At 40.9% G+C, this 24,545-nt stretch overlaps 1 protein-coding gene across 6 annotated transcripts in view; it reads left to right on the top strand.

Annotated features, from left to right (window-relative positions):
- Nucleotides 1-171: 171 nt before the first annotated feature.
- The window catches only part of TAFA5 (TAFA chemokine like family member 5), a 342,920-nt gene continuing 318,546 nt past the window's right edge, over nt 172-24,545 (top strand). For all 6 annotated transcript variants that reach the window (XM_083701680.1, XM_083701675.1, XM_083701679.1 and 3 more), the window contains exon 1: nt 172-1,495. In XM_083701680.1, the coding sequence (XP_083557806.1) occupies nt 1,384-1,495 (112 nt within the window). In that variant the 5' untranslated portion in view covers nt 172-1,383. The remainder of the gene's footprint in view (nt 1,496-24,545) is intronic.

Here is a 24,545-nt window from a genome sequence, read left to right as displayed (position 1 = left end):
GGAGGAGGAGGGGACGCAGCGCGAGAGACGAAGCCGACGACAAGCAGCCGCGTGTAGTCCGAATTTGGAGCGCGCGCGCGCGGCGCTTGGCGTCTCTCCCACTCGCGCTCCAGCCGTCGCCAAAGCAGGCGGGAAAAGACAAGAAACAGAGAGGGAGAGAGGGAGAGAAGAGGGCGGGAACGGGACGCAAGCTTCGCCCTCGGAGCCCCCTCCTCACCATATATATATAAAAGCAAAACAGTGGCGGAGGAGGAAGAGGCGCCGCCGGGCAAGCGCTCGGTCGACGGAGCTGCCAGCTACGAGGACAGAAGGAGCGGATAGCTGTAGGAGGACGGGAATTATCCCACTGCGGATTGAAGACGGAGCGAAGAAGGGCAAGGCGCCCGGGAGAAGGCGGCGGCCAGGGGGCTCCGTCGCGCGCGCCCTGACTTGACCCGAAAGGGTGACGGAGGGAGGGAGGATACGCGTCGTCTGTTGCGCAGGGCGAGCCAGCACCTGTGGGAGCGGCCGCCCCACCTCCTCCTCACCAGGGACAGCTGCGGCCACCACAGCCGCCACCGGGGTCCGCGACGAGGCTGACGGCTCCACAAGTGCCGAAGGGAGGCGGCGAGGGAACGCGGAGGGGCCCGCTGCCGCCCCTCGGATAATACGCCCGGAGGGGTTTCCAGCAGCTCCGCCGGCATCTTCTCCCGCCAGGTTGGCAGGAAGGATGCGCCCGCTGCTTCTCTTCGCCTCGTGGAGTTACGACGTCTCTCCCCCGGTCTTGGCGTAGGGAGACGCCGCTGGCTGGCTGGTTTGCGCGCGCGCGCGTGTGTGAATGTGTGCGAGGCGGTCGTTTGCGTGTCGGCGTGGGTCCCGTTCCCCCGTCGCAGGACTCGCGAAGACGGGCCTCTGGCTGACGGGGAGGCTGGACCGCGAGGCATCGCCGGTGCAGAGGGGAGTCGCCTCGCCGATCTGTTCTGCTCGAGCCTCTCTGGATTCTCCGTAAAGGGGCGAATCATAAAAATAACGAGAAGATGCTGATTTTGGACACCGAAGCGAAATAACTTTGCCCTTCCCGCGAAACCAGTGCTCGCCCCTTCGAAAGAGAAGGAGGAAAGTTGCAGTGTTTCCACCCCCCGCTTCCTCGCTTCCCAATGAATCGGAGAAAGAGGTAAAAAAAATGTGCCATGGCTTCGTTGGGCTGAAGATGCTCCTCGCTGCTTGTGGATGCTGAACCCGAGATCGGCCTGGAAGATGTCTCTCTTTGGGATTACGCGTAGCGAAAGGCGGTCACTCGGAGGGAGAGCTGGCTGGTGGTGAGACTCACCTGACCTGACCTGCCCTCCTTGTTTTGTATTTGTTTTGGGCTTTTTTCCTGCACTGGGGGACACAGTGGCTTCAATGGCTCCATCTCCCAGGAGGATCAGCAGGAAAGATGCCAATGCTTTGCCAAGCGCGTCCTCAACTTTCTGGGCAATTATGATCTTGGTTGGCCTCCTCATCGCCTACTGCAGTAAGTAACAGCCGCAGCCAGATGGCAAATCCACTTCCTTTTTGGCTTGGGCGGTTGGTGGGTTTCTTCTTCTTCTTTGGGAGGTGGGGATAACATTATGCTTGAGAGGCCAAGTTCTCAAAATACACACAATGTGTTAATATTAAACTATGGTGCCAAGCAGTCCATCACACACAGAAGAAGCTCTGTGAGATGCGCTTCCTTCTCTTCGAAACACTTTAATGCTAGTAATAAGAAATGTGGAGAGCCTGTGTTTCCTATTGGAGGATGTGAGCACAGCAGCGGAATTCTTGCCTAGATGGTACTTTGTTTGCTCCTGTAATTGCAACCCTGTTTTCCTTTCACCTGTCTTGGTCCAGCCCCCCACCTGTGCTTCATTGTAGATCGATACCTGCGCCGAGTTTCACTTGCTCTTGTGACAGATGCCCTGGTACCACTAGCATCGTTTATGGCTCGACACATAGGAACGGAATTATCTGGCTGTAAAACTGCAATAGGACAAAACTAGAATGTCCTTAGCATCATTCTGGAAAGACTGTTACCAGTGTTCTAAATATATGCTAGTGCTTCAGACTTCTTAAAACTAGGAGCTGAGTATCTGTAAGTGAAGGGTTGTGCATTGTTGATAGATAAGAAGTGCTTCATTTAGAGAGGCCAATCTCAGGCTGCAGTCATACACTGTAAAGCTTACAGTTCTGACCAGTGACAGTTTTTGTACAAATATGAACATATTTGGTATGCCTGAAGGGGGGAAGCTGTATTTGATCTGAATTGAAATCGGTTTGAAGTGCAGTTTCCTTGGTGTCTCAGAAAATGATGCAGTTGAGCACTTGTGTCATTCTAAGGCTTTAATCCTGTACTTACCTGAAAGTAAGTAAATAAGTACTGTGGAACTTAATAGGACTTATTTTTGAGAAGGCAGGAATAGGATTGCTCTGTTGGTCTTCCTTATATTCCCCCCCCCCCCAATATTAGCTTTTACAGTATTTTTAATCTGTGGTGGTTGCAAAATTCATTCGGTACAATATGTTACTGAGATCCTTTCATGGAATAATTCTTAGGTTGAAGTACAATACTGAGTACAAAAGTCATGTTGCAGCCTATGCTTAGGTTATGGGGAATAGAAATAGTGTTGACTTTCAGAAGTGTGTCTATTGTACCCCATACACTTTTTATTTTGTGCACTCTCTCTCCCTGAACCTTTTGTGGGATACGTCATCCAGTGCTGTAAGGAAACTGAAGTGAGCTGTGATGCTTTGTCTCTTTGTGATGAATTCCATTACAGTTGGAATCTTCTGTCATTGGCTCTATAAAACAGACTCGTCCTAATTTCCAAACATTCTAGTAGCACTTGACATTTCATGTTTTAAAACCACAATGTTCATTCAGTATGCTGATTTTCCCCTAGGCTTTCAAGTTCTTTTAAAAAAATATTTCCATTTGTAAGCATTCAGTGACATGATTTCCTGTGTGTTTTCCTGGATTTTCATTGGGACTTACTTCATAGAGTTTATGGGATTGTAGCTCAAGTGTCCTTTGGGACCAATAAGTATATTGGAAACTGCAAAGAGTACTCTGCAACACTTTAAATTACACTGTTTAAATATTGTACTAAACATATGTTAGAGAAGCATGGTAAGAAGGGGGGGGGGTGCAGTATATAGGCATGATATTTCTAAATACTATTGACCAGGGTGTTTTCCTGCGCCAACAGAAGGGAAAACTTCAATAACTGTGAGAGAGATATTTCCTAGAGATTTGATCTAGATATTATGAGTTTTCTTCCCTTAAAATGTGTAACAATAACATGTCTTTTTTTTCATGTCTTCATGTTTTCATGTCTTTTCTCAGCACATAGATATAAACTACAGATGCAGTCTCATTTGTTTTTGTAAAGGAACAATTCCTGAATAACTTATTTGCAAACAAAACCTACATTAGTCAACACACAGTATATATATTATGTCATTCAACTCTGAGCAAACACCAAGCAGTCTAAAATATGTAGCATTGCAACAGTCTGCCACTTATATTCTTCACTGACTTGAATGCACAACTTTGGAATGTTGAAGCATAATTTGCAGATCACCTGACTGCTATAGTGTTTGAAGTACGTTTTTAGCTTGTCTTTATCCAGGAATAATAATCCTGTGCATATCTACTTAGGAGCAAGCTTCTTTCTGTGTAAACATGAATGGTGATTGTTCTGTAAAAGTGTAAGTAGGGAAAAGGTGTGCTAATGTAACTTCAATAAAGCCCCATCACTGTAATAGTATACATGTTTGAAGATTCCCCTCAAGAATTGAAACAGAGGCAGTTTGTTTTAAATGTCTCTTATTCAAATCATTTAAGAATTAGTCATTGGTTATTAATTTTGTGATGCCTGTAATGAAGAAGTGTAAACAATATGAACATTTGCAGCATCCTTAATGTTATGTCCATTAATATAAACACATCAATGCATTTTAAATTGGACAGCTTTAGTCCAAAGTACACAGGCAGTTAAATTACAGCAAATTACCCAAAATACAGACTTCATATGATGGATAAGTAAAAGATTGAAGTAACCTTTCAACATAATTCAAAGTGTTGCTTCTCTTATTCCTTTCTCTTTTCTCCTCTATTAAGGTATGTTCCTATTCTGGGTATTTTTAATGAAGAGGTGCAGTAGATAAATTTAGCTTGTAAAAAGTGTTACAAAAAGCATTTAGATCAACACACCACTAATTATAATGCTATTTATTGTTTAATTTATTGACATGATAGCTGTTACTTGTATGCCCTAAGATGATAATCTTATCGTTTCTCTTCTCCCACCCCCCTTAAATTTTTGGCTTATAGTTAAGGATAGTGGCTCCACCCAATGGCTGAAGCAGAGACCTGTACTAGACCAATTAGGTTAGTTGCTATAGTGATAAAGCTTTGTCAGGCATTTCCTCTGGAGGGAAAAAGATCCAGAGTTAAGGCGGCTCTAGGTGGGAGGCAGTGGCAGAAACTAGGGGAAAAAATAACTGTGATAAAATATTTTAAAATGTGCTTTCTTGTGAAAGATCCTGTAATATTCCATTTTCAAACAGCAAAACAATGCACTTAAAACCCTACTCTGTTAATGTGTTGAGTAGCGTATCTGACTCTTAAAGATGTCTGATCTTGCCATGATTAACATATGTTGTAATTGCATCTTGTCTGGGCTTCTGCAATGGGCTTTGTGTTGGACTACCTTTGAAGCACTGTTTGGAAACTTGAGCTGTTACAGCCTGATTTTTGACCAGGAACAGTTATAGGGAACATGCTGTTCACTGGCTACTGAATCATTTTTAGGGCACAATTTAAAGTGGCTTAACATAGGAAAGCCTAAGCAGCTTGGGACCAGGGTACTTTAAAGACCATCTTCTCCCATCTGCCATAGTCAAAACAAAAAAAATTCCTTCCAGTAGCACCTTAAAGACCAACTAAGTTAGTTCTTGGTATGAGCTTTCGTGTGCATGCACACTTCTTCAGATACACACTGAAGATACACACTGTGTATCTGAAGAAGTGTGCATGCACACGAAAGCTCATACCAAGAACTAACTTAGTTGGTCTTTAAGGTGCTACTGGAAGGAATTTTTTTGTTTTGATATTTTATATGATGACGATTATTGTTCTGAGTAGACTTATCTGCTTCTTATGTTCATGTTTCTATACATCCTGCATTGACTGCATTTTTACTGTATTGTTAGCGGCCTTGAGTGCCATGCATAGAAAAGCAGAATATAAATTGAAATTATAAACATATTAATGTAGATCTTGTGTAGCTCCAGCAACAGATTGCAAGGTGATTGGCAACTGCCCTCTTAAAATAATCTAATTCTACAAGTTCATTAAATAGTAGTGGCTGGAGAGAAATACTTAATTTGGGCTTGTGGTGCAACAGATCAGATATGTTAATAGTGTGATAAAGTACATGTTTGTAAGTAAAACATATCTACATTGTCAATATTTCCTATTAGCCTAGATAATTGATGTTGAACTATATAGTCAAATAATATAAACTACGTAATTTACAGTTACGTTGCTGATAGGTTTTTAAGTCCTATGTAGTAAATAAATTTTCTGCATGAGAACAACAGCAATGCTCCAGGAGACAAGACCTGTATGTAACTATCTTTAGAATGCTATAATATTTATCTACCATGATAGATACTTGTCGAAGGATGGTCTATGCTACAAATCAGTCCTAAAATGAAAGCCCATATTGTTAGATCTGTATCATTGAAGCTCCACCTCACATAGCTGTTTTAACTGGTCTTTTTAATTTTTTCTTATTAGTTTTTACTCACCCATTATTTATGTTTAATCAAGTATTCTGTGTATATGTCTTAATCTAAGGTTGGTTTTTGCTCCCATTTATTTAAGAATTATTTGCTTAGATTCATACTGTTATGCTGTTTATTTAGATGTTTTGCTTATGCTGGTCAGTGACTGAATAAAGTCAATTCATTCATTCATTCTATAATATTCACAATAAAGTTGCTGCATATAATTAGTTTTAATTGCCCCTGCACTAGTTCTTACAACTTCCGCAGCGTAGTTTCTGCAGCTTGCATGAAGTTCAGGATGCTGGTGCTACACACAGGCAGCCATGTGGAGGCAGACATCATGCATAGAACTTAAAACATGATGTTCTTAAAACACATCATTGCATGGGGGTGAGGAATTCCTTCCTTCCATCATCACCCCAATGTACCCATCCTATTTTCATCAGACAGCAGAAAGTACTAATCATCTACAGTGTTAGAAACTGAGCTATGACAGCTAGGAGTTAAATGGCTCCTTAAGCCTAGGTTATGGGCGCAACAATGAAATATTTAGACATGCTTTTTTATAACAAGAATACAAAGCTGAAAATGAATGAACGGCAGCTAAAATACTATGTTCTTTTTTCACATGGTCTAGTTCTTCCCCTACCCACCCCCCTAATATTCTTAGGAAGGTGTCTTCTCCGGTCTTCGGAGAGTAGCTGTAAGTGGGGAGGCAGAAAAAGGTCCTCCTTTCCTTCCCCTCTGCAGTTTTAATCTGAGATTGTAGGCGCAGTATTGCTCCCAGAGCTCAGAAACTGTTTGCGCTAAGGAAATTCCTGGTTACAAAATGTGCCTAGAACAATGGGAGTTTTGAGCACTGATCATCTAGGAATTGTGGAAGTGAACCATCAATTTGCGTGGAATTTTATGCTGTTCTAGATTATAGTGTTTTCATATTTATGGACACTCTGTGGAGCATCTTCATTTCTGGAACTTCCAAAAAACCCCGTACACGCATGCATTTCCTACTTTTGGAAAGCTGCTTCTGTTTCCCGCTTCCCACTTGCTGCAGCAATACAGTAGTTCACTGCATTATTTATTCCCCATGCAGAATGTGAAGATCAGTGATGAAGCTGCAAATGTTATCCCACAGAAGCACCTTCACCTTAGAGATGAAATGGAGAGATTTCGAACTTTTTTAGAGCTGGAACTCAGACTCCCTGCCATTTCATTGCTATCAACTGAAGTCTTTGTGCAGATTGTATGTCCAACTGCATCTATTTTCCCTCTTGCAGCATGAATGAAAGTTCGGTACACCCACCTCATCTTATTTATTTTTTTTAAATGCAGGATGGGAAATTAAATTGGACAGGATCAGACATAAAACAGCTGTAGTATACTTGTTCATACAAGCAACCCTACAGTTGCAACACTGAAAATAAAAACTGGTAATGACCGTAGAGTGAGATTTCCCTTTGTACAATAGTTAAGTGGTGCAGACATTACCAGAGTGGTGTGGGAGCAATGAACACAGAAGCATCTAATTGTTTGGCCTTAAATGGAGCATTCCAAACAAATGTTTAAAAAGGTTCATGGGGGGGGGGGAGTTTTCAAAATGAAAAGTAGCAAAAAGCTTGGCAAATGTTAGCAAAATGTTCCATATCTCCACTTTCTTCTCGCAAGACCTGGAAACATATTGGAGCCTGGAAAGTTTAGTTGGTTAGAGTGTGGTGCTGAGAACACCAAGGTTGCAGGTTCAATCCCTGATGGCTCCATATGGAAGTTAGGCTAGATGATCGTCCAGGTCCCTTCCAACACTACAATTCTATGGAGCAAGTCAGGGACCATATCTTGCTTGTGACTGAAACAAGTATCACCCTTTCTAGAATCTGTTGCAATTTGGGACTGGATAAAAATGGAGTCACCTTACCTCCCACATTCTTTTGTAGATTACTTGGTCCAAAACTGCAGGCACCACAGGGGTGCCTATGGGTAAAAAATCTGGCAAATTCCAGACAAATCACTCCAGAGGCTTTTATACCAGAAAACTTTTAGCATTGATTTTGCGGTGGAAAGTTATAAAAGAATGCAAGAGCCCTGCCAGATCAGGCCAAAGGCCCATGTAGTTCAGCATCCTGTTCTCAATGTGGTTATCCGTATTCCCATGGAAAATCTGCAAGGAAATTGCTATCTCAAGTAAAACAATTCCCTCTTTGCAAGCTAGACCTGTGAGTTGCAAATGAGGTCTTATTCTCCCCCGTCCCCATCCTAGCATGTTTCTTTAGTTTAGAGGCACATTTCACGTTTTGCTCTTGAAAGCTGCCCCTGCCAAAGCATTGGGATTTGAGAGTGCCAGTAAAACAATTCCCTCTGATTACCATCTAGGCCTGCCCGTCACAATGGAGCTCTTCTTCTCCACCCTCTCCCTACTCTGGTGTTCATTCTGCCTTCCCCATCATCTCAACCTGGCATGATGTCTGGGTTGCTGAGCAGCCACAAAGCTGTCCCTCCTTTCAGTTGTGCTGCCATATAGAGATCCTACTTCACTTCTGGGAAGTACAAAACATTGCTGAGGCATGCCATTATTTTGCGATTCATCTGTATCACCTCTGGGGCAAACAGTAGCTTTCCTGTACCATGATTCCAGTCCAGAAGAGGCCTCCCAGCTTTCTGTTAAGGAAAATATGAAAACTCCTAAACATTCTATTTAAAACAGGGAAGTTTAGCATGTTCTCCTTCATGGAGAGCATGTGTTGCAGTGGGGGCTGACAAGTCACCCCACTGTTGCTGGGCGGGCAAAAGAAGTAGTTGGCCACTGTTGTGATTGGGCTTCCCTTGTTGTTGGGGTTATGTTAATGTTGCCATTTTATGATTGACAGCCTGAAGTTTTAAAACCCCTGCACGCAGCGTTGAGCTTCCTCTTTTCGCTGCATGCATCAGATAGCCTGCCTTCCCTCCCTATATTTAGGGCTGTTCTTGTTGACCTTGCTATACCTGTCATGGAGTCGTCTGCTCTTGGAACAGGGGCCCGGTAGGAATTTTGTCCATTTGGCTGATGGGCTGGTGCCATTTGGTTTTTGCCTACTGCATAGCAAATCGTCACAACTTGTAAGGTTGTGATTAAAAGGTAAAGGGACCCCTGACCATTAGGTCCAGTCGTGGCTTTATTGGCCGAGGGAGCCGGCGTACAGCTTCCGGGTCATGTGACCAGCATGACTAAGCCGCTTCTCGTGAACCAGAGCAGCGCACGGAAACGCCATTTACCTTCCTGCCGGAGCGGTACCTATTTATCTACTTGCACTTTGAGTGCTTTCGAACTGCTAGGTTGACAGGAGATGGGACTGAGCAACGGGAGCTCACCCTGTCGCGGGGATTCGAACCGCCAACCTTCTGATTGGCAAGTCCTAGGCTCTGTGGTTTAACCCACAGCGCCACCAGCATCCCAATGAAGGTTGTGGTTAGGCATCGGTTTTTTGATTTGGTTGGTGGAGGGGCATGGATTGGCTGTGCCCGCCCCTCTAATTGCTGCTGCTGCAAAGGTATTCCATTACAGGAATATAGGGGCTTGCCATTGCTTTTGTCCAAACCCTCTCAAGAGGCTAGGGCCATGCAGGAGCCCCTGGGAGCATTTGGGGAAGGCTGAGGGCAGGTTCCCTGCTCTGTCGCTATCCCACAAATGTTTTCCCCCTTTCTGACTTTCGCAGTCGTGTGAAATGTCAGTCTGTCCCCATTCAGGGTCAGATAGTCGCAACCAATGCCTAAGCAACCACTCACATTTTTTGTATTTTAATAAAGCTGTGGCCAAAATTATGCCAAAAACCTTAAACAAAAATTCTGAGTGAATTGTGTGTTTATTTGGGATGGCTTGGGGACCTCGACACGCAATGCTCTTAGATGCATAATATTGCCAGATTTGCATTGGACGGGTGTCTGGAGCACTAGTTCCCATGCAGCTGAGATGTTGTTTTGGGGAACAGTATGAACGGGCAAGGGATACTTTTATATCTTGTTAGATTTAAGCTCAGTTTTGAAAAAGGTGTGGGAAAGGCATAGCATTGACATAGTATATAATGAAATGTGAACATTTGCCGTTTCCAATAAGCTGCCTTGAAACTACTAGTGTCCTTTGTGTAGTTTGTTGAAAGGCTTTCTTGATACAAGGTCACCGTTGTCTTAGGCCAAAAACAAGAAAGTGCTCTAGGAATAAAATATTGGGCACAGAAATCTTTTTTTTTTTTTTAGTAACGTTTTTGCCTTCTTTTGTGCCACTACCTTTCTACAGGGGAACCCTATTACAATACTTTTGCTATATACATATCCATATTTTTCTTCTCTCTCTCTCTCTCTCTCCCCTGCCTGAATACACATCAGTTTTTCCTTTTCAGTCTGTTTCTCAGTCAAGCTTATTATAGATATTATGATGATGATCATTTTATCGTATTAAAAAAGCAAATCATAAAAATGCCCATATCTTTTATGAGACATCCCAGCTGCTCTTTTTAAAAATAAAAATAAAAAGAGGGCATACTTTTGAATTACAAAAGGTACTTTAAAATTAATGACCTCTGCAAAATGCCACCTGTCAGGCATGGCATCCAAACTGACATTCAAAATATTCTAGGGAGAAAGGGTGAAGCAGTTGATTATGTGTTAATGTATAGTGTGATAACCAAAGCTTAATTTGAAGAATTCCTTTTGCACATGCCCTCAGTTCTCATCCATCAAATCTTAGGAGAGGCATTATCTTTAAACAGGTGCACAATGTTTGTTCTTTACCCCTCAATTACCAAAACTGTTCTTGCAAACATGGCTAAAGAAGGAAAGTTTCCAGGTGTCAGGGATGAACTGGCCACTGAAAAGTGGTGGCATTAGGGGGAATCTTAGACATAAAATCCACACAGAAACACATCATTGCTCGTTTTAACTCGCTTGTGGGAACAACTCAGAGGCTGTGAAAGAAGGAAGGTTAACAACAGAAAGAATTAGAGGAACCATCAGAAGTGACTATGAAAAGCAGTAGAAGTATGAAATGATCAGAACCCTCCGAACTTCAAGCATGGGAAGTCCTATTAAAATTTTATAATTTGGCAGAATATTCAGATTATTTTATATGTACAGTGGTACCTCGGGTTAAGTACTTAATTCGTTCCGGAGGTCCATTCTTAACCTGAAACTGTTCTTAACCTGAAGCACCACTTTAGCTAATGGGGCCTCCTGCTGCTGCCGCGCCGCCGGAGCACGATTTCTGTTCTTATCCTGAAGCAAAGTTCTTAACCTGAAGCACTATTTCTGGGTTAGCAGAGTCTGTAACCTGAAGCGTATGTAACCTGAAGCATATGTAACCCGAAGCATATGTAACTTGAAGCGTATGTAACCCGAAGCATATGTAACTTGAAGCGTATGTAACCCGAACCATATGTAACCCAAGGTACCACTGTATATGTATAATTTGGAATATTTCATGTGATTTGATGGATTGTTAAAGTGGAAAATTTAATAAAAATGATATTTATTTATTTTTTAAAAAAGAGAGAAGTGGTGGCATTATAAATACTTTTTAGAACATTTGCTCATAAGCAGAGCTTCTGGGGGAGGATAATTTCTTGCAAAACCATCTATCCTGCTCATCATTTTTTTGCTTCCGTTTGTTTCATGGTCCCATTGTTTCTGCCCTACCTAGAGTAGGTTTAGGAAGCCTTGCCTTCAGTTCAATTTGGCTTCAGAAGTGATCCATGCAGCATAAAAAAATGGAGACAAATCAAAATGAGAATCCACCCCACACTCTTGTTTTGGAATCCTTTGTGTTTTAAAAAGAATGCCACCAAACAGCTGCTGGGAATACAATTGCTGCAAGTAAATTTGCCTTAGATTTCACCTCTGTTCAGGCTCTTCAATCATTGAAATGTCTCCAACTTTGCACCTTACAAACAAGGGCTTTTCAGCTGAGCAGTAGCCTGTATAAAATTATAGGGCTTGGGTTTTCTATTTCTGTTCTAGAAGATTGTGTGTTGGTGTCTCTGGATAACTGTACTGTTACCATTTTCCAGACTGTCCTTGCATGAGAATAGGACTTGTTCTACAGCACTGAATAATAGTTAAACATGTTTTTTGTGTGTGAACTGACCTTACATTGTACTGTCACTGTACATCTTACCTTGTATATTTCTATTTTGTGTAGAATTCCATTGCTAATGGGAATTAAGGAATGGTTCACAATGCATGGTCATTATTTGATGTGTACAGTGTCAAGAATGAACGAGCCGTTTCAGAATTTGAATGAGCTATTTCTGAATCTGAGATGCCTCATTCAGATGCCTCATTCAGATATAAGACCAAAGTTATAACTTTAATTTCATTCCACGTGTCCAATTCAGTGCTTTCTTAGAGCATTTTAGCTCACACATTCAGCTGCCACCTCAGTGGTCCTGTGAAGAAAGATATATATATCAAGTGATATATGTTCATCTCGCCTTTATAATATTGGTGTGTGTTAAGAAACCAGAGGTCTTTCTCTTGGGCATTGTCGGCCAGATGGTGTTAAAGAAGGATAGAACTTTCTTTATGTATGCAACAACAGCAGCAAGAATACTCATTGCAAAGTACTGGAAGACACAAGATTTGCCCACCTTGGAAGAATGGCAGATGCAATTGATAGACTACATGGAACTGGCAGAAATGACTGGCAGAATCCGAGACACGGGAGAAGAACAAACGGAAGAGGATTGGAAGAAATTTAAAGACTATCTGCAAAAACACTGTAAATTATTTGAATGTTAAAGTGATGCAGGATATAAAGATTGTGCAGCATTAGTGATATAGTTGAAAGGAACATGCAAAGATGTTTTATGAGCAATAAGTAAAGAAATATAGTAAAATTAATCAATGTTAAAATGATGGGAGATTAGAAGATAAGTGGTTTGTAGCGGTAATGGTTAATTTAAAAGAAAATAAGCAATATTAAAATTAGTCAAAATAGAGGAAGGATTTGCTGAAAATAAATTAGAAATTGGAATACAGAAAGGGGAGGTGTGAGGAAGTCAGGAAAGTAAGCTACAAGAAATTAAGATTTGAATTTATATACTTTTTCTGTTTTTTATGTTTTACACTGTGTTTTGTTTGTTATTGTGTGGTTTTGTGTTGTTATGATAAAATTTGTTGAAACCTTAATAAAAATTCTTTTATAATATTGGTGTGTGTGTGTGTGTGTAAACACTGATGATAGTAGAGAAAATGATTTTAAGATAAGACTCATGACATGCTGTAGTACTCTTTTAAAACTTTGCTATATTTATTATAGGCCTATAAATAACGTATTCATGACACATAGAGGAAAAATTCTATAGCCAACCATAGTATTTCTGTTTCTATTTAGGGTTGTGATGAGAAACGAAACAGTCATACCAGATGGCATTTGAGGTTGTGTGTGCATGAATGACACCATATATGAATTAATCATTTCCACCCCCATTTATATTGAGCCAAATACCTAGGACTGACAATTTAGTTCATTATATGATCATTCTTGCTTCCATGGAAACTGATGCTCCACAGTCTAAGAATGCCACCGTGTGTGTGTGTGTATGTGTGTGCATGTTTAGAGAGACCTCTTTATTCCTTTTCTCTTTTCTATATTTATGACATTCCTCACTATCCTATTGCAAGATGTGCATGTACCAATTAATATTAATTTTATAAAAATCACTTGGAAGTATACAGGAGCAACAGCTTGGTTCATTAAGCTTATTTTAATTTTTTTTTTTGGAGTGGCTAAGTGAGGGTTGGGTCAAATGTAGACTGAACCTACTACATAGGAAGTCAGGCCATTGGTCCACCCAGCACAGTGACGGGCAGCTGTTCTCCAGGGTTGCAGACAAGTGTTTTCCACAGTCTTACCTGGACATGCTAGAGGTTGTATCTGGGACTTTCTGCATGCAAGCCAGATACTCTACTACTGATGTTCTCCTCAAACTTGGGATTACACACTCCTGGTGTACTGGTTAAGAGCAGTTCACTCGTAATCTGGTGAACCGGGTTTGATTCCCCACTCGTCCACATGCAGCTGCTGGGTGACCTTGGGCTAGTCACACTTCTCTGAAGTCTCTCAGCCCCACTCACCTCACAGAGTGTTTGTTGTGGGGGAGGAAGGGAAAGGAGATTGTTAGCTGCTTCAAGACTCCTTAGGGTAGTGATAAAGTGGGATATCAAATCCAAACTCCTCCTCCTCCTCCTCTTCTTCTTCCTCTTCCTCTTCCATTGTCTTCTGCAAAGCAGTTTCTTGTGGACAAAACAGCAAGCTAAGCCTGGATGAGGAGGAGCAAATGGTGAATATATGAACCTGAGGCTCCTTGCAGGCTCATCATCAGAGCACCATCAGAACACTGGGCATTATATCTAAACCAGCCCAGAGTGTTTGTCTAACTAAAAAATTTATAAAGGATAATATTACATTCAATTTAAGTGTGCATTTAATCTGGAAATTGAATTTCACTGTGGTATCCTATTACCTCTATGCGCTAGTATGACTATTTAGGTTATGGTATCCTGAGCTTATTGTAGACCCTATTTCATTTTATGTACCACTGCTATGCATGTTCAGACTGTTAATTTTTGAAAACTAATCTTATGTTGTAGTTGAATTCAAAGCCTCGACCCTCTTTTTTGCTAAACCTGTTCATGTAGTCTGAACTTTTCGTAAATCCCAGTTTGATCCTATCTAGTAGGAGGGAAAATGCCTCCTCCAGTTTATACTGTTTAAAATTATTTCCACAGGTAAATCAATGGGCTAAGTATCACTATCCTACATATCTGAGAAATCCCGAGGAAGCTCAACACCAGGACCAAAACAGAAAAATGAATAGGTCAGAACATACTTAAGGCTTGTTGCTAATCTTTCTTTCTGCCTGGGAAAACTTTCCCCCCCAGAATGAAACTTATGTCATTGGCATATAGAAGAATGTTACGTTTTTGTTTGTAACTTTGTTGTTGTTTACTGTAGTCGTTTAGTTGTGTCCGACTCTTCATGACCCCATGGACCAGAGCACGCCAGGCATTCCTGTCTTCCACTGCCTCCCACAGTTTGGTCAAACTCATGTTGGTAACTTCGAGAACACTGTCCAACCATCTCTTCCTCTGTCGTCCCCTTCTCCTTGTGCCCTTCATCTTCTCCTTGTGCCCTTCATCAGGGTCTATTCCAGGGAGTCTTCTCTTCTCAGGAGGTGGCCAAAGTATTGGAGCCTCAGCTACACGATCTGTCCTTCCGTTGAGCACTCAGGGCTGATTTTCTTCAGAATGGATAGGTTTGATCTTTTGCAGTCCATGGGACTCTCAAGAGTCTCCTCCAGCACCATAATTCAAAAGCGTCAATTCTTTGGCGATCAGCATTCTTTCTGGTCCAGCTCTCACTTCCATACATCACTACTGGGAAAACCATAGCTTTAACTATATGGAACTTTGTCGGCAAGGTGATGTCTCTGCTTTTTAAGGTACTGAAACTCAAAATAGGATCTATACTGAATGTAATGACTAGCTAAAAGAAAAGGCAGTAAATTATTATCTGTTTCTCACTCGCTGTACCTTGAACAACTAAATAAAATATACTGAAGTCTGCGGTTAACTGACTTGTTGATAGTTCAGGATTTCCCCACATGTCTGACTAACAGGTCCATGCTATAGATTATAGAGAGAAGTGAGGAGGAATAACAATCTTTAGCTTAGTTGGCAGTAACTAGCAGGCTTCAAATGTGACACTTGTGTGCTAAGGCACAGTCAGCCTGCCATGGTGCGTGTGCGCGTGCACACACACACACACAGAGCACAACAATCTTTGATCAAAACAGACCACAACATAAGTTGGTGTTCCAAGGTATTCCGTTTGTTTGGGATGGGTTCAGGGTGTTCACTGAGTGACTGGAATGGTTTCATTTCAAAAATGTTGTTCTCGTGTGCATCTAAGGCAGGGGTCAGCAAACATTTTCAGCAGGGGGCTGGCCCACTGTCATTTTTATTTATAAATCCACTGCAGCTTTTGCTCCATCCCCTCTTGATTTCTTCTTCACCACAACCTCTTTGATTTCAGCCTGGCTTCTTAGCTCTGTCTTTCCTTACCTGTCTGCTACCCAGCTTGGGTTTGTGGTCCCAATCCTGTCTGTTTCTCAGGTTCTTTTCTCTCTCTTCATCTTCAATATGTTTGCATTTTTACTTCATTTTTAAAAATCCAAGTATGTATTTTCACCTGGTTGCAATTAGTCCAGAGACAATCTCCTATCTCCTATACAAAGCACAATGTGTGTTTTCTCCCTGTTTGTGTCAGCACCAATGTTTGGCTAAGTAGGTGCTGTATCCCTTCTGCTTTCCATATTAAATCTAAGCAGGCTGCTTCTTTGTAGAGGGCAAAGGACTAAGCACTACTGGCTGGTTCATTTCTCAGGTGAGCTGCAATTGTCATCAGTTGTTTGTTTCTGAGTTTGTCAAACCTGGCATCTTAATGTTCTCATCTTTTCAATTCATTTTCTACCGTTTAGTATTGGGAAGACAACGCTTTAACAGTCTTGATTATTTTTATTCCCAATATGCATTTACATACAGGTTAATAACTAAAATATCTAAATATTGCAGAAATTAAGGTTTGTTTTCTTTAAAAAAATAAAATCAGTAGCTGCTGGCAACATGTTAGCTGCAAATTATCAACAGCAATTACCCCTGCTCAAAGCATTTGGTTCACCCTCTATACCTTTTTCTTTTCATACTGTCCAACCAGGATTATAACTGCCTAGTAAATATCCAAGTTTTGCTTGTTTCTATTTATAAAAACAAAGCTGCTGGTTATTTAGCAGGAAAGATGCCTATAGAATTGTTGGGAACAAATTCAAGTTTTCTCTGAATTCTGCAATGCATAATCTTGTAATTGTTCATCTCATAATTGCTACCAACCTTGTGGCTAATCAAAAATGTTCTCTTCTTTCCCAAGGTTCTAAATTGCTCGATGTGATTTTGGGGGATGTATAGTTTTTGTGCTGCTGCTTGGGAAGTGTGGCTAATTGTGGGGATGATGAAGGCACCGTGTTACCTAGTCAGCAACCCAAGATTTTTTCATTCTACAGAGGTAATGCTGGGAGGATGAGATAAGTGGAGGAAACCATCCAGCCCCACGATTCAAGACGAGATAATCCACCCACAGAATAAAGACATGCATTACATGAGTCTGACTAAAACCACACCTAAGAGGAACCTTGGGGGGGGGGGGGGAAGAACCATTGGCAAAATATAGTGCTTACAAAACATTACTGGGTGTTTTTTTTTGCGTGTGTCCAAATGCTCTGGAACTAGTGTATAGTCAAACATGTCAGGGAACTGCTATCAGCTCAGAGGCAAGAGGTGGAAGGGCTGTTGGGTTACAGGGAGCCTCCGAAGATCATGCAAAGCAGCTGTTCCTCCAGCGAGGAGGGAAGCCCCGCCTCCAGTGGGGAAGGGATGCAGGGACCGGAAGATGCTTGAGAGAGCCGCAACACGGAGCCTGAGCAAAGCGCAGAGAGGGGAGGAGAAGGATGGGAGTCAAAAGACTGTTATGCTGGGGAAAGCTTAAGGACCACCCACTCCCAGATTCTGCTAGCGACATGAGCAGACATGGACTTGAGACGCTCTGCACTGTAAATGTTTTTGTACAGATAATAAAGCCTGGAAAAGACCGGTGGGAGTCTTGCCTGTTCGCTCTCGAGCAGCCACGCCTGCACATAACACATGTATGTTTGTTTCTCAGCTATCTGCATTTGTTTTGTAAATATCTCCCTGCTTACATGCCATAGCTACACTCCTTGCTGTTGGGGTGCGTGCAACATTCCAAGCCTTCCATGGGAAGGAAATCAGCAAGGCCTTTCTTCTGTAAATTTCAGAAATGAAGCCTTGTCTAAAAGTTGGCCACAGAGAATTAAAGGCAATAAATACAAAACACCTAATAATTAATTACAAGTGGTTTGCCGGGCAGAGGTGCTTGTCATCCAATACATTGAATATTGCAATCGTATCTGCAGTACTAAGCCCTGTGCAAAATGCAACACACAAAAGCTCTGATTTCACCTTTCAGTTTGCATTTAAAGGAGAACCTACCTAATTCACATATTTTTGAATCAACACACGAATCAAAACAGCCGTCCTTTGAATTTTGCTGTGCTGTTCTCCAGCCAAGTGATTTGCACTAACATGTATATACAGAAACAAAATAAAATAAATAAAATAAAATAAAATAAAAAGATTCCTTCCAGTAGCACCTTTGAGACCAACTAAGTTTGTTATTGGTATGAGCTTTCGTGTGCATGCACACTTCTTCAGATACACTGAAACAGAAGTCACCAGACCCATATATATAGTGAGAGGGTGGGGAGGGGTATTACTCAGAAGGGTGGTGGGAATGGGTGATTGACCGATAGGTGTGGTAAACCTGTTGACGACTGTTAATGACTGCAGTTGGTCTTACAGGAAAAAGCAGGGTTAAAAAGAGCTTTATCATGTATAATGAGATAAGAACCCAATGTCTCTATTCAGACCAGGTCTCTCCATGGTTTTAAGTTTGGTAATAAGTTGCAATTCAGCAACTTCTCTTTCCAGTCTATTTCTGAAATTCTTTTGTAATAAGACAGCTACTTTGAGATGGACCCCACCGCCCCCAGTCCTCTGTGGTTGGTGACATCTACAGTTAATAGCTAAGACATCAAGTCAAATATTGCTCTATAAATGTTTAGCTTTTTTGCTTCCATTTTAAAAACTCACCATTTTATTAAACATTCATAATTCATTCCATCTCATAGGCTTGCAGCAGGGGAGCAACTGACAGAATCTGTAAGTCGACTGCAGACCACTTGGATTGCTGGCTTCTAGTTTAAAATTGCTACATTACATATTGAAATTTCAAAACATTCACTTGTAAAGATAATGAAGTTTTTAAAGGTGACAGTTCAGAGGCAGCATCTACTAAGCCAGTGTTTCCCAACCTTTGGTCTCTAGCTGTTTTCGGACTACATTTCCCACCATCCCTGACCACTGGTACTGCTAGCTAGGGATGATGGGAGTTGTAGTCCAAAAGCAGCTGGAGACCCAAGGTTGGGAAACACTGTACTAAGCAATAGCAGCAATGGGACACAGACACAGAAGGTTGTTGATCCCAGAGTCAATGGTTTTAGAAGTAATAGCCTTCATTGAATATTGCAATGGAAACATTCATCCTCTTGGCTTAGCAACATCATTGCTATTAACTTTATAGCATCGTACCTAAGGAATGATTAAACCAGATGGCATGTTAAACCCAACTGAAAGCGTATAGGCATTTTTACTTTTAAGTTGATAAAAATTAAGTAAAACAACATATGTTCTTACACATCCAAGTTCCTTTAACAACATATTAACTGCTTTCTTTAATATTCTTCTTGGTGATCAGAGACACTATGGTTCCTTCTCTAATCTTTCCACTCTCATAACGTGTTACTAAACTGCTCTTCTCTTGATATTCAAGGAATCGGTAGGAAATGTTTAGAACGATTATTTTTAGGCAATATTCAGGTTTTAGAAACCAATGGATTCATTTGCATTCAAAATAATACTTAATTGACTCATAGGAGATACAGCGTGTACAACCAAGCAAATTATATTTTATGCAACAGATGTTTAGAAGAGAATAACAAACATCCTATTTCCTGTTATTGGTAGTGACCTGTCACTTTTAATGCCATAACGCACAATAATGCTATGCTGAAATTCTAATTATACTTTGAGTTCTTCCGGATTGCAAAAGAGGGAATGTTGCTCAGTAGTAGACCATATGTTTCCCATGGAGTTAGGAGAGGCTAAGATACAGTAAAACATTTTATTTGTACAAAGATGGTCTAACATGAAAGAGTGGAAGTAGACAACATTTTCTAAAAAGCAAGCCTATAACCCTTTGACCCCTTCAATGACATATACTCTCTTTCTCTGGTTTGGAACGCCTGTTGCTTTATTTTGTGTCATAAACCAAGTCGAGACTACCTTGATATCTTTTCACATTGCAAGCTAGTTCTAAAGTGTGGTGCAGAATTCATCAACAACATACAAAGGCTGTTCTACCTGTTCACAAAGAATTTTGCTGTGGAATTATTCAGGGATGCCCCCATTCTAGAATGTGTGTAACACCTTTGAAAGTTCCTTAAACTCGTTGAAGATAGAAAGGTAGTATATTTGGATAAAAGACTCAAACTCTTACATGCTTTTTTCATCCCGGAGTGAGTTTGAATGAAGCATCTGTTCCATTCTCTGCCTGCATTTTGAAAAGGATACATTCCACAGCTAACTGGCTTTCCTGCTGCTTCTATTTCCCAGCTTTCCCAGGTCCAATGCATTCCTGTCAGCTGAGAAGCATGTTGCCTGTTCTCAAATGGGGTTGGGAGATAGGGTAGCTTTTGATGAAATCCACAAGTCTTTCCCCTGCTCCCTGGTAACCTGCTAAAATAGTAGCTGGTTGGAGGGGTCTTTACAGCTCCCTTTAATTGACTATATACAGTGGTACCTCGGGTTAAGAACTTAATTTGTTCTGGAGGTCCGTTCTTAACCTGAAACTGTTCTTAGCCTGAGGTACCACTTTAGCTAATGGGGCCTCCCGCTGCCGCGCAATTTCTGTTCTCATCCTGAAGCAAAGTACTTAACCTGAGGTACTATTTCTGAATTAGCGGAGTCTGTAACCTGAAGCGTCTGTAACCCGAGGTACTACTGTAGTTCACTATGCAACTTGGCTGAGTCGGTCGTTCTGTCCTCTAGGTGCCCTGAGCTCGGTCTCCTTTGATACAGGTGCAGCTGAGAAGATAGTGGAAGACTATTAGGTTCATTAAGCTGCCTGGATTTCTCTCCAGAAGGGAAAGGAAGAGGAGCATAACTAGAGTAAAGGTATTCTGTGGGGTCTGGAACAAGAAAAAATTCCTCCTAGGTTGTTAATTGAACCGATGGGTTTTTGGGAAGCGAGTTCTCATAAACCCAAAACAGTAACTGTCAGGGAACTGACATCGGAGCCGAGTGGAGAGGTAAGGCTCCCTAATGATGCCGGAGAGGGAACCAGCAAGGAGAGAGAGAGAGCTTCCGCTGGGGAAGGAAACCAAGGTGACATCAGGAAGAAAGGAGAGGCTGAGAGTACTTCGGAGGGGAGGCTCCGAGACTCTTCCAGTGAGGTCAGTGAGGAGAGTGCAGGACCACCGCTTGGCACGCCCACTCTGCGCAGAAGGCTTCCGCGCAGAGAAGCGAGGAGGAGACTTTCTGTTAAGGAATTCTTATGTTGGAAGAAGTTTAGGAAACGCCCACTGATGGATTCTGCCAGTGACTGAGACAGTCGCGCTGTTAGGGCTGTCAAACCGGGGAAAGGTCCAGCTATACAACCAGCTCGGAGCAGTTTGGAATTTACGCACAAGCAACCCCAATTCCCATTACAGTAACTTTACGTATCAGCATTTGTCTATGCTTAGGAACATCACCATTCTGTTGCTTTAAAAATATTATGTGTGCAATTGTTAATCAGTATATAGTTTGTTTCCTCATTGTTGATGAAACCTGAAAGCCCTGTCTGTAGAACTGGATCAGGGCTAGTCGTGTAGTTATGTGTTTATAGTTCTTAATGGAAATGACATTTAATTCTGCAGTGCTTGCTATATCAAATAACATCCTGGAACTACAAAAAAAACCCTGAATTGCTCATTGGAAAGGAACAGAAACAAAAGGATAATATACCCTTTAAAATTTTCCTCTGGACGGTATCCAGAAGGAATTTAAAAGATGAACAGGTTTTGTTGAAATCCCCAATGCTGAAGTAAACTTCAACATGCAGGGTAAATTCAAAGTGTCACTTTTGCCCACTTGCTTAATGGTGTCTCAAGGCATAAAGGAGTCTGTGAAAAAAATGATACGGGCTCAAATACTGAAAGTACAGATTTAAAATACTACAAATTACCCACACAGAGCTTGATGCCATCAAAAACCAGTTTACCATAGTGCCCTAAATAAAATGACCACAGGCTACTTTCTTAAAATGGGAAAATTAACATTAAATCAAAAGAGACAGAGTAATTTTTAATGCAGCTTGAGAGGCCATCTATATTCTGAACTGATGGAAAGTATGCTTTTGCGCAGTGACAAAAGGTAAATGATTTTGAATTAGATTGAATTTAAATTTCATTACATATTTGCTGGAGATAGGAGGCTTCACTGTTCCTCTTTTCTCTCACTTTCACTTCTAATAATTCTAATGCCCTAATGTATTTATTACACTATGATTTAAAAATAACCAAGGGTGCTTCTATTCAAAAATAAACAGATTTGGTATGTCTGTGAAATAGACTTATGTGTAGACGGAAGCTTTTTAACAATTCCAGAAAGCTCTTGAGTTTCGCATTGCTTATGAAATGATAATGCAAGTGGATTTAGCATTTGTATATCTGCAGGCTCAAGCTTACTCAGTTGTACCAAGGCAGCTTAAACTAATATCTAATCTTCTTATGGAATTGTTTCGCTATAACAACAGGATAGCTTACAACAAGCTTGAACCACCAGATGGTTGTTTGGGAAGAGCTGAATGGAAGATGGGAGTTGCACAACTTAAGGAATATCTAATTATATTCCTCCATGTGCTTATCATTTTTATGTTTGAGATGGCATGGCAAGAAAGAATGATGAAACCAGAATTTTCACAGTTGTCCATCTTCGTAGTTTAAAAGCACATCTTTTGTAATTGTTTGTAGGAAGCTGCAAGGGTAGAAGGAACAGTACTTCAGAGTAAGTACTTTAACACTTTATCAGCATGGCTATGAGTATGGAATAATGATGTGGAAATATAATTTGCTCTTAGTAACAAAAAAGATAGTCAAACTTCAATATTCAGCTAGCATTTCCTGAACTTTAATCTGCTTTTACAATTAAAACTAAAGGTAAAGGACCCCTGATAGTTAAGTCCAGTTGTGAACGACTCTGGGGTTGCGGCGCTCATCTCACTTTACTGGCCAAGGGGGCCGAGGTTCATCCACAGACAGTTTTTCTGGGTCATGTGGCTAGCATGACTAAGCCGCTTCTGGTGAAACCAGAGCAGTGCATGGAAACGCCGTTTACCTTCCCGCCGGAGCGTTACCTATTTATCTACTTGCACTTTGACGTCCTTTCGAACTGCTAGGTTGGCAGGAGCTGGGACCGAGCAACGGGAGCTCACCCCGTCACGGGGATTCGATCTCCCGACCTTCCGATCAGCAAGCCCTAGGCTCAGTGGTTTAGACCACAGTGCCACCCGCGCCCCAGTACAATTAAAACTAGCAAACCCTAAACAAATCGTTTAAAAACAAAACAAGAAAACAATGACTCTGTTTTTTTTAAAAAAAATGTAGAAGAAAACATTTAATAATCATACATTAAACTTTCCCAAATCAGGAAATATTTATTTAACTATTTATAATCATTAAAAAATTGTATATATTAAGATGGTTATAATGTGTAATATGCTAAAACAAAACAGCATACTGACAAAACATGAATGCATGTTTAGTATGTTCTGCTTGATACTTTAATAAGGTTGTTACCACGCAAGTCTCCTGGGAAGTAAATTCCACAATTGCATCTGCAAAATATGTGTTCTTCATTTACATCTGTCTCAAATGCCTTTGCATAAGCCCCTTTGTAATGCACATTGTGACCGTCATATCCCAGTTATAATGTACAAGTTCTAATTGAATCCTAATATTTTCTGACCCTAAACATGTAGCACCACAGATCTATTACAATATCTTAGATTATGAAAATGCTATACAGATGGCATCATACCCCAGCAAAACTTGCAAAAATGTATAAAAACAGATCACCGACTTGCTGGAGATATAAGAAAGAGACTGGGTCTTATTTACATATGTGGTAGATTTGTTGAGCTATCCAAGATTTCTGGAATAACATCTATGATGAACTTAAAAAGTTATTTAAAATTGATTTTAAAAGAGACCAGAAGACTTCCTTCTAGGCATATTGCCATCAGAGATAAGTAAAAATATCAATCCTCTATTTATGTTATGCGTCGATGGCAGCCAGAATATTAGTGGCAAGGAATTGGAAGAACGAAACTGTTTCCACAATAGTAGAGTGGCAAGCTCCAATGAGAGAATACCTTCAGTTGGCAAAGTTATCAGGAAGAGTAAGAAACGACATGAAACAGAGAGTCTACAAGGAATGGAGAATATTTAAAGAATACTTAAAAGAATCATTATAAGAGTGAAATTCTCTTGGCAGAACTAGACTGATTCTTCTAAAACAAAAAGTGCAAATAATATTATGATAGGACATACGAAGATAACTGAATGTAATATGAGACTGCACGTTATAAAGGAAAGAATAGACACAGTAAACGAAAATTTTTGGAAGTCTTTTTAAAGTTTATAGAAATCATTTTTTGTGTGTCTTTTCCCCTTCTTTTTACGAAATTGTATTTGTATGAACATAAAGGACGATTTGTTATTATATTCATACAGAAAAATTGTATAAAATTATGTACTTGTTTTTCCTTATTTTCTTTTTTCTTCTTTGTTCCAGCTTTTGTATTGAATACTGTTGTATATATAGACTTCCGTTTTTTAATTGAAACGAATGAAGATTATTTTGGGACGCGGGTGGCACTGTGAGTTAAACCACAGAGCCTAGGACTTGCCAATCAGAAGGTAGCCGGTTCGAATCCCCTTGACGGGTTGAGCTCCCATTGCTCGGTCCTTGCTCCTGCCAATCTAGCAGTTCGAAAG

This window comes from Podarcis gaigeae (genome assembly GCF_964106915.1).
Source record: "Podarcis gaigeae genome assembly, chromosome: 10".
NCBI lineage: Eukaryota > Metazoa > Chordata > Lepidosauria > Squamata > Lacertidae > Podarcis > Podarcis gaigeae.
Note: the sequence above shows the minus strand (reverse complement) of the source record. Positions and strands in the feature narration are given on the sequence as shown.